Raw genomic sequence first — 12880 nt, forward strand, 5'->3', positions numbered from 1 at the left:
TATACCATGGAAATTGTATCAAGAGGAATGAAGCATCACTTTCCTATTTGTACTAACCAGTTACAACTGTCAAGACATAATAGTGAAAGACATACGGAGGTTCTAAGATAATTCCCTGACAACACTTAACATAAAGCAATGACTTCAAATTCAAGTTTGTTTCAGTAAATGAAGGATGACAGTTTTCAAAAATGCCACCCACTCACTCTGGTTACATTAGAAGTGGTAGAAAATCATCTAAATAGCTTCTGACAGAGGAACCCCAAATGTACACCAAAGAGAAGTAAAAAATTCAATGACAGCAAAGGCCCCAATTTTTTCATATCTGCAGATGTACCTCATAATCTTCTTTTTTATCTATGTTATTCACAGTTTCCAATCTTGCAGTTCGTAAGTAAACATTCTCATTCAGTCTGTACCACAGAAAAAAAAATGTTGCTAAAGTTCTATTTATAGTGGCTTTTATATTTTGTTCTGTGTTCAATTTTTTTCATTTTTAATGTAATTTGAATAAACCAAGTTGCACATAAAAACTGAAAAATACAAAACTGCCATCACTAACATGACCCCAAATTTTTAAAAAAACTTTGGTCTATGTGGTGACACCAGTAAGACAATTTTTCTCTCATTACTTTTTATGTTATTCCTTAGCACAATAAAGGCTATGCTAAGTCAACATATTGCAAGAACCTGCAACTTCTTAATAATGTCTACAATCAACGGCTTTATTTCATTAAAGTTACGTTAAAAATAACAAAATAAAAATTGAAGTTTTATAATATGTATTACTACATACTATAACAGAGTAGGGAACTTGACTACATAAAGTCTGCACTGCTCTGAAAGAACATATCAGAATTAACTGTACATAATCAGTCTAGAAACTTACACAAAAAGTTCCTGGAGGAAATACAAGAGCACACAATTGGAGGTAAGTGGTCAGAACACAGTTCCACATACGCGCATGCAACAAAAATAACTAACATCTACTCTCCAATTTATGTAATATATATCTCTCTTTTTAAAAAAAAAGTCCATATCAGAAATTTCAGTTGAGACAAACTATTACATCACAGCCTTCGTTGTTGTACAAGGCTTGAAACCCAGTTCTTTGTCAAAGCACTGTTGCGATTTTTCTCTTCTTGTTTCTTCTGTTCTTCCATTTGTTCCTGGGACAGAATGGAAGCAGTAACAATTATAACATATTCGAGTAAAATAAAAATCAGTAAAATCAATAAAATGTGGTTGCACTGAAATATTTCATCTGCCAGTAATTTTGTTTCAGGAGGTGCGGACAGAATATCACAAATTAAAAAAAAAGCAGGATACATAATAAAAGTCAAAAATTTTCTCTGACTTGGTTTGTTTGTAGCTGAATGAGCATTAAAGGCATACAATAATTCGTTAAAAGCAACATCATTACAGCAAAATAAAAAAGTTACAACTAAGTTTTAACAAAGTATCATCCTCTTAAACAGTAATTCAAGTTTTACAGTAATGTTTGCTAACAACATGCTTTCAAAACTATTTAACAGATTCTATGTTGACTACATCTGAGTAGCATTTTACAGCTCACTGCTGGTCATTACTTTGTTTAATAATCTTCCTCCAGGAACTGGGCAAACTCTAATGTTGTGTGTGGCCTTTCTCCTCCTAATGCTTCTGCAGACTGTATAACTCTGGAGCCAGGATTCATCTCTAGACTTCAGCAGCAATGACCTTGCATCTATGAACAACGCCTAGTTATTCCTTAAGGAAGTTAGTACACCAGACAACAACATGGACACCTCTAAATTGCACTCTTTATTGGATGAGTAGTGATATGACCCTGCTTCTCTCAAATTTGCTGCCCTATGAAGCATATTGCCTCATAGAAATTATCCATCTGAATAGGTAAATGACTCCTAGTACATATGAGCCCATTTCTCACATACTCTTATTTATGTGTGGAAGCTGTCTTCTCTGATTTTTGGGTAAACTATATACAATCTGCTTATCCTACACACAAGTCACGTACAAAAACACATTGCAGAACAAATTGTGCACTGGCAACAATAACATTTGCTCAGAATTGATTTGATACCATACACTCATATTGACCAACAACAATCATTGCAATCATTGTTTTGTGTGGCCGGCATCCACTTTCAGTAACGGAGTCATTTCATGTTCCTATGATGACCTTCCACCTCCTACAAATCAACAAAATTTTAATAACAAGCTACCTCGCAAATTTAATGACTCACTCTATATATGTTGCACATTCTTAGAGTCATATGACATTGCAGTTTGTAGAATAAATCCCGTTTTGTGATTCTTCCAATTTTCACAGGGTATTTCAAGATGACGCACAGCCAGAAGTCAGTGTCCAACGGACACAATATTTTGTCAGGCAAGCATTCAGCCATCATCAGATGTGTTGATAAACTGACCACTTAAGGGACCAGTGCAGTGCATTTCTCTCTCCCCCGTCTCTCTCCAATCTGTCACACCATCCACGCCCAGGCATCTCATTCACCACTCCTCCCACCAATATGTTGCTCTGCCCTAAGTTCGAGCCCAGATTTGAATGCTGACGGCATCTTGCTGTCCCCCATCTATCCCCCAAGTCAGTTTGTAGTGGGATATCTCCTCCCTCTTCTTAACCAGACTAAATGCAGGTGTCCAGGCATTACTAAGGCTATAGCCACTTTTATGACTCATCAGCAGTTCCCTTATTCAAATTGTGATAGATTCCTTAATCATACAATCCCAAAAGCTAGACATCTCTGTCAGAACCTTAGTAGGGTCGTACTCCATTCCATGTAATTATAATAGGCAATGAATGTTCTGTGGCTGTCAACTTGTTAGACTGCTGCAATCTGGTGAGCCTGAAGTGTAACACATCACTTTAGTGAAATGATGTGTTGCACGGCATCTACTGAGCCAACGAGCGATGTTTGCCACAGTAAATGTTTTATTTAAAAATGAGTTAGTACAGTATGCTGTTCAGAAGTTTGTCTTCTTTAAATGCATGTATTCTGGTCTGGGTGGACAAAGCATACCTACAGGCCAGGATAACGATAGTACTCTTACTATGTTTTGAGGTACTTGCTATTTGGTCAGTTTGTTCCATGTCATCAGATTCTGCCTCGGAGATATCTTGCACACCATGGATGAAGAAATGCCATGATGTCAGAGAACAGCAGTAGCAGTTTGGCTGTCACTTTTCTGCTGGCTGTCATTTGAGTAAGAATGAATGTCAAATAAGTTTTATTGCCCAGATCACAGTTGATACATATCCTGATTACTAGTTTAGGTAAAGTTATATTGCCATCTCCAGGTCATCGGATATGCAAATTATAAAATCAAATTCACCTATCCGGTGATCTGAAGATGGCAATAGAACTGACATGGCAGTTTAAACAGAAGAGGTCAAAACTATTAATCAATGGTGATTGTAAATTTATTTATAAATATAGCACATCACATAATGCCACTGGTGTTTTCAGCAATGATCTTCAAAAGTATGCATCAACTGTCCTATACATGTCTTGCCATATTGGCAATATATCTGATAGACCCCAGATTTCCAGTTCATCAGCACACCTGATGATGGCAACATCCACTGGGCACTGACATACAACCATTCACCCATGAACTATTTTGAATTTTGATTTCCCACTCCTCTGATTTTCTTTACTGATCAATGCACTACAAAACCATTCTACCGCAATTGTTCAACAAATGTGAATTAAAGGGTTAACATACACAATGGGCTAGTGCTGCCATAATGGCAACGTTAAAGTGGTGAGCCAAAACATTACGACAACCTGCTTAACAGCTTGTTTGTCCTTCTTTGGAATGAAATATACGGAGCATTCAAAAAGAAACGAGCCAGAATCTGCAATGCACAAACTGGTGACAGGAGGGTAATAACATGACGTGTGTAACGATGTGGGGTTCCGACCAGAGCGTGGAAGTTTACAGCCCGTCACTACAGGGTATGCATGCACGTCAAGTGACTATACAGAGCTAGCAGCAGCTTGCAATCAATCATCCAACGCTGCCAGTCACATTGAAAACAGTGACATGGAGGCGTCAAATGGAAAGCAAAGAGGTGTTGTTCGTTTTCTGTCAGCGTAGGAGTAGGAGGAACAGACATTCATCTACGAATGTCACAGGTGTACGGCGAACACTACATGACACTTGTAAGGGTCCAGGCATGGAACAAGTGTTTCAGGGAAAGACGGGTGTCGTTAGCCGATGATGCACAGTCTGGAGCAGCACACTGCATTACCGATGACATCGTCTAGCTGGTGGATGCACTACCAGCGTGGAGTGGCCGCGCAGTTAGAGGTGCCATGTCACTGATTGCGCGCCCCTCCCCCCGGAGGTTCGAGTCCTCCCTTGGGCATAGGTATGTGTGTTGCTCTTGGCATAGAATAAATTAAGTTAGTTTAAATAGTGTGCAAGTCTAGCGACCGAAGACCTCTGCAGTTTGGTCCCTTAAGAACTCACACACATTTGGTGGATGCACTAATTACCTAGGACCGCCAAGTGACAGTGAAATCCGCAGCCGCCGTAGTCGGATTGAGCACTGGAAGTGTTCACACCATCATGAAGGAATGACTGCACATGCACAAAGTGTGTGCCTGATGGGTGCCCCACAGTCTTCAACCACACCAGGAAGTATGCTGAATGGCCCACTGTCTTGCTCATCTGTAGCACTATGCTCAGGAAGGGAATGAGTTCCTGGCACAGGTGGTGGTTGGAGGTGAGTCATGGTATCATCACTTCAAACCAGAATCAAAACGACAAAGTCTCCTCCAGAGGAAGCATCCAGGGTCACCACCACCACCAAAAAAAGCCAAGGCCATCCACACGAGTGCAGGAAAGGTTGTGCTGATGTTCTTCTTTGACCAAGATGGCCCACTTCTGATTCACTTCCTGCAGCACGGGACAACAGTGAATGCTCAGCATTACTTGCAAAACTTGAACCACCTTTCATCAAGCGATCAAATCAAAACGACCAGGCAATCTCACCCATGGGGTCATTCTGCTCCACGACAATGCAAAGCCTTATATGGCCAACACAGTCCCGGCACTCCTACAGAAATTCAAATGGGAGGTTCTTGGCCACCCTCCATACAGTCCGGATCTCTCTCCCTGTGATTACACCATTTTTGGTCCACTTAAATCGGCTCTGAGGGGCAAACGATTCACCTTGGACGACGACGTCCAGCTGGTTAACATTGCAGCCCCAGAAATTTTATGAGACTGCCATTCACCGCCTTGTGTCACAATGGGACAAGTGTCTCAACAGCCAGGTTGAATACTTCTAACATACAGGTAATTATGCCTCCGGCTCGTTTCTTTTTGAACACCCCTTATACATCACTGATTCTGCATACCAAGGATCTAGTAGTTTGTTGATAGGTTTGTGGAGGTACGTGGCATTAGATGTCTATGCACAGGTCACGTAATTCACATAAATAATGGGTCGCTGATTTGCATATGGAGTGAGGCACTCGATAGCAACTAGAGGATTTACGTAAGGTGAATTTGATCACTGAGACAGCAATGTGAGTTCACTATAATGTTTCTCAAAACACTATAGCACGCGTCTGGCTTCAAGACATGAACAATTATACTGCTGAAAGATGACATCGCCATCGGTGAAGACATCATACCTATCGCCATCAGTGAAGACATCATACATAAAGAAACGTACATTGTTCACAGCTATCAGCATGTCTTCAATTACTACCGCATGTGCCATGCAAGCACAAGAGAATGTCTCCCACAGCATAATACTGCTCCCACCAGCCTGCATTCATGGTGCGCAGCATGTTCCAAGCCATCGTTCACCTTGATGATGATGTCTGTGGAGACGACCACTGACCTAGTGTAGCAAAAACGTAATTCACCTTGTTACGGTGTAAAGTCAAGTACCAGCACGCTAGCTGGGAACAACAGAGAAGAAATGGCTGTGAGTACATGTCAGCCAATCACACACTGATTGATCCCTCTCCAGGACAACAAAGCTACAGCAGCGACCCCTATGTGAGGAGCACATAAGCGCTGCGACCAACTGATGATGGCCACTTGAATAGCAGCTTCAATATTAGTCACTTCTATAGAAGCATTAACTCTAGTTACTTTGCCTGTAGTCTCTATGTAGCATAGAGTTGGAATTGTTTATACTGAAGAAGACAGCTTATGTTGTATGTTGCCCTTTGCTAGTGACACATCTGCGTAATTGCAGACTTAAGTATTGCCATTTACTTTTTGTAATAAAACTCATTAATATGATTTGTTTGAATGTTCGTCTAGGAAACTAAGTACACAGGTTTCCTAGACACCACACATATAATGAGCCAGAATGTTTCCATTGTGTAAGTTTGAATCCTGATGATGCCATCATATCGCTGGGTCAACATGTGAACACACTGGGGTGGTCATCTGCTGTAGAGCTTCATGTTCAACACTGTATGATGAATTTTGTTCTCCAAAACACTTGTGCAAGCACCAGCATCGTGCTCTTTCGGCAGAGATGTACAGATCAGCATCTATCCTATTTTACAGAGCAGACAAGCCTCTGAACCCCAAATTCTGTGAAGAGTCATGAAATCCAACCATTCAGCACCTAGTGATAGTTTCTTTGTCCTTCTACCTCTTTCCTTAGATGCTCATGACAGTAGCACATGAAAACTGGACCAACCTCCCAATTTTCGAGATACTCATTCACAGGCTCCGCTTTAGAATAAACTGCCCTTGTCGAAGTTGTTTATCTCAATGGATTTCCCCATTTGCAGACCACATCTTCGCTAGGCTGACTTATTTACACACTTTTGTTACCATGTTATGTGCCTGCATCACCACTAGGCGGCATGCAATGTCAAGGTGGGCGACGGTCATAATGTTTTGGCTTATGAGTGTAAGTCACAGGCTTTTGTCATTTTTTGCTTTCTTGCAGGGTCTTTACTGATACCATATTTCTTTGCTTGTTTTAAAATGCGCACATCCTTTTATTTTATTTCTTAATCAATGATGCACAGTTTGGACTGACAAATGAATTAATTTCAGACATATGTCACATTTGTATTGTTATATCATGCAATAAACACAAAAAGTTCTCTATGGAATATGGCCATGATGTCATCAAATATTGTACCATAATGGCAAAGGCACACAGCTGTAGGTGAGACACTTCAGTCCAATTGGTCTTGGCTTGAACATCACAGAGATTTCAACCATTTATGAAGATCTCACAGGTCCATGTGTTAACCACCAACATTTTCTATTGTAATTTTAATAAGACTGATGCCACTGGTGTAAACTACAACATATATTAATGACCAGATCACAAGAGTTAGAATCAGTTAGTTTATAGAGCAGTATCAGACAGGAAAACAAGCCACAGTACAGAGGACCATTTGCAAATTTTGTGTTGCATGAGGGTTGGAACTTCAATAGTGACAACACTGCATAGAGGTGCAATCAAGTGATGTCTCTTACATCACATGCTAGCTACATAAACCTACGTAGTAAATACACACCGCCATACCACAACAAGCGAAGTTACAAGTACACTGCCTAGTGTAATAAATGGTATGATTGACTGCTATCACAATTTTTCTGAAACAAGAATTCAATTTGATAAATACTGGATGTGCCAGATGATGGGCAGGACGAAACTGGTATCAAGACCTCCAAGAGGTTTTTGGGAGGGGGGGGGGGGGGGGGGGATGAGTATTACTTTACAGAATAGTGGCAAAAAGTGGGTAAAAGCTTTCAATAAGAGCCGGCATTCACCCTCCTGGTCGTTCCTGTGGTAGTGAAAAAGAAGTGTTGTTCGTACCACATTACTGGACATTGATAACAATGAACAAGACATGAGTTGTCCTGAGATACAGAATTAGTGCACAGAAGTGTTCTGCACATTCTGTAGGAATGACTGGGTATGAGAAAAAATGCATCATGATGGTTTCCGCATGATCAAATGAACGGCATCACTAAAAATCATTAGTCAACTGTCTGGGCAATGGTGATGGTGTTATCCTAATGCATACCTTTCCCCATTTTTAATATTGTATATGTGCATCATTACTGTTTTTATAACACATCAAATAACCAGCTTTGAGAAAAAAATGGCAACACTTTCTGCAGAAAACACACATCATTTCGCAGCACAAAGCTCAGGTGCATACAGTGCAAGTTTCTGATTTCAACATCAAAGCCAATGGCTATACACAATTGTGTGACTATTGTGATGGACAGCAAAATTTCAAAACATGTATCTATGTGGTATTAGTTATAAACAAATAGTTGCCACTAAGATGCAACCCTCATATCAACAATCAAGCCATCTTCTCCTTACTACCTGACACATTACGTGGAATCAATATTAGCATGACAGTGGCACCACCATCATTGGACATCGTAGGATGGGAAGACATCGCCTGAAGGCATAAGTTGTAAACATTGAGGCACACCAGTGGCAGAAAGTTTAAGCATATGAAACTACATGGTTCTTGTATAAGAAATTTTAAAGTGCTATGACAGGGAGCATAATGTGGTGACTGCCATCATGTTTCACAAGCAAATGATCATGTACACGTATCACAATGACTAACCACTATCATCACAGAACATTCACTAAAATGGAAGTGTGCATAATTAAATGCTAATCATCATATTCTGCATAAATACAGAACACAGTTACTATATGGATGTGAACTACTATATGAATGTGAACAATGTTAATTACACCCCAAGTGGCTCTATCATAGAAAAGTTTTCAATTTCTTAATGTGGAGCTGTCCTAGCAAGTAATCTAAAATTTATCTAATGAATGATACATTTTGATAATTAATACTAAGATGTATGAACCTAAAGTAGGTCACTAGCTGCAAGTAGCTAGGCAATGAAAAGACAGATCATAGATGATGCCTGTACATTAAATGCAAAAATAGTATGTCAAAACATTTGTTTGGAGAGTAGCCCTTATGGATCAAGGACATTGACAGTAGGGGGCTGAGAATGGCAAAGACAACAGGCTTTTGAGACACGATACTAGGGAAGAGCCATAAAGATTTAATGAACAGGGAGAGTGAGAAAGGCTTCAACAATACTAAATAAAAAAGATTTTTTATGCGGGGTGAATAAGGAACAGAGGGACTAACTGGTTGGAGATGTGTGTAGACATAAGCCCTTCACTGTGAAAATAATGAAAGGAAAAATATCTGGGAAGAATGCACAAAGCAGACAAATACCTCAGTACATCAGGCAGATAAGACATGATCAGAAATTGACAACATACTCTGAAGTGAAGTGTCTGTGGAGGATAAGGAAAAATTATGAACAAGAATTGCTGCTGACCAATCAACAGGTTGGAAGTAAAAGAAGAAAAAAAGAAATTGTAAAATATGTAAGTGGACTTTAAACTAGTTCTTTCCTATTCATGGCATACACCGGTAACAGAATACTACAAGAAAAATATCTTGTAAAAAGTAGTTCTATAATTACCAGAAGTTTCCTTTGATTTTCCTTGAAAGCTTCTATTGGATCATCAAACTGATGGTAATAGTCTAGAACATCACGGACATCTTCTACCTTTGCTAGTGCAATAGCTGCAGTAAAAAACACAGTAATAAGCAAAACATAGTAACTCTGAAAATAATCACAACTTATCACCCCTAGTCATTAATACATACTTCGCAAGAAAGCTGCAAGATCCAGTAATGTTTTGTCATCATCATTTCCTTTCCACCTAGGCAAAATCAGTGTATTTCTTTTGTGAAACTTGACAGATTCACCATCCCAGTCAACCACGATCACCTGCAAAGAAAGTGAGAGAAAACAATATTTTTTGAACTTACAAAGATAATTTTCAAAATTTAAACAGCATATAAAATTTTGCCATAAAAATACACTTCATAAATTTCAAAATTTGGTAATTTAAAGAAACTTTGTGGAAAATGAAATAAGAACAAGAGTGGAAATTGTTATGCAGTTACAAGCAATGACATTACACTATTACTAGTGTCTGCTTCAAAGAGGAAAAGAAAAAAATGGCATAGAATTCAATACTGCAAATAAGATTTAATCTGGGATGCAGTTAAAAAAAACATTGGCTGGGTGGAAGGAAGAAAAGAAAACATCATGTCACAATTACTTGTGTGCTTAAAAAAAGAAAAAAAAATGAAAATACTGACAGCAGCACACTTTGTAGATTACTTGTAGACAGATAATATTAACTGTATTACAGTCCGATTCACAAACGATGGCGGTTCACACAGGTCGAGAAACAGGCGGGGATCACACTGTTTCCGGTTCTAAGGGTGACATTTGTGGCAAGCTCATACAAGTGCTTTGCACCTGATGTCAGCTTGTATCCTGAAAATTATGCCTCTCACTTTCTTGTGTAGAATATGCCACTTACCACCACAATCAGCCATGACAAATCGCAACAGATGTAATAAAAATTCACTAAGCAACTCGCTGAGATCACACATAATGCTCACACTGCATACAACATTCCAACATTCATAACAGTGCGCTCAGAGCACTAACCTAAGTACACAGGACAAGCCTAAAGTTGACTGCCATCATTTGTGACTCCAACTATAGTAAAGCAAGGTGGTTGAGTAAAATAATATGAACTCTTATTTAATGTGGTTCAAAGCCACCTTTAAGTTTCAAAACAGCTAGAACATCATTCTCCCCCTAGCCTCCTTTTCCATCAACAGAAAAAATGCATATAAATCATGAATGGTGGCAAATTGTATTTCATGGCATTCCTCCCATGGAAACCGAAATTACTTTATGAGCAAACCATTGGAGACAAAATTAGAAGACTCTGGAAATACCATAAGAGCTGAAAATCACTATGTTCCGATAAGCAGAATGTCAAAAGTAAGAGGAAAAACTAGTAGTAAGTGGCTAGACATTTTCACACAGAATCTAATGGAATGAACTGAGGAACATCGTGGTATACTGTAAGATGTAAGAAGCCTGGACTAGTTATAAAACCTGTTAATGATTACAGCAACTGCAATAATGACAACAATGACAACAACTAATAAAAAAACCTAAAGCTTGAACATGTTATACCACCACACATAACAGTTTATACTACTTACCCTCTTTTATAAATATAACCAGTGATGACTCTTGCCATTTTATAGATGCTGTCTGAATTTTCATACACGCCTAAAGATCCTTCTTCATGATGGAAATGTATGGAGATGCATGTGCAAATAAATGGATTCAAACACAGGATTAAGGGAAATAATGTGGTTAACAAAGCTGTTGTCCTCTCATGTTACCCTTCATAATGTTTTCAATGTTCTCTCTCCTCTCCTCTCCCTCAAGTTTTCCTAGCTCTCATTCTTCTTACAGCAAGTGAATAAAGACAAGCAACCACTGGATTCATTACTGTCCCAGCAAACTTCTTAAGAAATAATAAATTGCCTAATTAAATGATGAATAACAGGAAGAGAGGTGCTAAATATGTACATGAAGTTGCTAAAGAAAAAAATGTCTAGTTATCTGTTTAAATCATACAAGCAGAATCAGCCAAGGTATCATCTCAGTGCCTGCTTGGTGCAGTCCAAGGGCGCTGTAGTACATCCACTTAAGAATGGAAAAACTAATATCTGAACCAGAGATGTGCAAAGTGCAGCATAATATGTTACATCTGTACCACTGTAGCAACTCACTTAGCTGGCAGAAATAAGGAGCTGTATGAGAAGAGAACCACATCAAATGAAGCACTAAAACAGAAGGTTGTATCCAAAATGAATCAAGAAGCAATTAGAACTACTGCAGTTATGGTATTAATAAGATATGAGAGAACAACAACACAGAACAGATAGTCATTAAGGAGAATGGTTAAAAAATTAGTACAGTATCATCAATCTCTCATAAACAATCAGATCTACAGTTCATGAACATACAATTGGATATTCTGCACTTCCAGACAATATTGATGTTGTGCTCTAACCTTACTAAGATCCCTGTTCAAACAGTCCAGATTCTTTACATGGTGTCCATCTACAAAATGGGTAGCATCCCTCACTAGCCGATACATGATGTATCCATTAGGATCTAGTGCATCCAATATTGGAAAAACAGTCTGAAAAACAGAAATGAACAATAAAATCTCACAAATTAAAAATACAGAAAATATATGACAGGCAAAATACTTCAACCATATGTGATTTACAAACCATTCCCTGTTCTGCTGTAAAAATTACTACTTCAAAGAGTGGGAAAGACACTTGTTCCAGAAACTGGTCAACACCAGGGCGCTTCTTGAATCTCCAACCAGTTTTGTACTGCAAAACAAAAGCTGTGTAAGTACATAAATATTTTTGTGGATACATCACAAAACATATGCAAAATGCTCTTGCACAATAGTATGCATCTGCTGTGCAAACAGTACCAGCAATGATTAATATGAAATAAAGGACTAGTAGAGCTCATTATCAAACAACAAATCTTGTGCATGCAACTGTGTCAATGGGATTATTTTGGATCAGCCTCATTTTCTGTGTGTCATGCCTCCTTGTTATTATTTTGAGACAGTGCTGGTCATGGCTACAAAGATAAAATATATCTTACATAAGGAATATAATTAACAGAGGGTCAATTGGGAAATGAACATCAGTCTACTCAGTGGCTTGATTCATATTTTGAAATTTCATCAGGCAGAGCACACCTGGCAGATTCAAATGTAAGGTAGTTTATATTCCCCTTTCTCAATCGTCCAATTGGTCTTCCAGACAGCCCCACTTCTTGAGGTCTTTCTTGGATTTGCCAATGCCACATGTCAAGCATTTCGGTGTTTTCCACATTTTCGAAGTGCAGAGTTGGAAAACTTCACTCACTCTGT

General features: G+C 38.8%; 1 protein-coding gene across 1 annotated transcript in view; it reads right to left on the reverse strand.

Moving 5' to 3' along the window:
• Positions 1-444: 444 nt before the first annotated feature.
• The window catches only part of LOC124805000 (mitochondrial import inner membrane translocase subunit TIM50-C-like), a 50273-nt gene continuing 37837 nt past the window's right edge, over positions 445-12880 (reverse strand). Inside the window, exons 5-9 of the mRNA XM_047265397.1 lie at positions 12216-12323; positions 11990-12121; positions 9699-9822; positions 9511-9614; positions 445-1169 (exon numbers count right to left, since the gene is read on the reverse strand). Of these exons, the coding sequence (XP_047121353.1) occupies positions 1071-1169; positions 9511-9614; positions 9699-9822; positions 11990-12121; positions 12216-12323 (567 nt within the window). The 3' untranslated portion in view covers positions 445-1070. The remainder of the gene's footprint in view (positions 1170-9510; positions 9615-9698; positions 9823-11989; positions 12122-12215; positions 12324-12880) is intronic.

Source organism: Schistocerca piceifrons, chromosome 7, assembly GCF_021461385.2.
Source record: "Schistocerca piceifrons isolate TAMUIC-IGC-003096 chromosome 7, iqSchPice1.1, whole genome shotgun sequence".
In the NCBI taxonomy this organism is placed as follows: Eukaryota; Metazoa; Arthropoda; class Insecta; order Orthoptera; family Acrididae; genus Schistocerca; species Schistocerca piceifrons.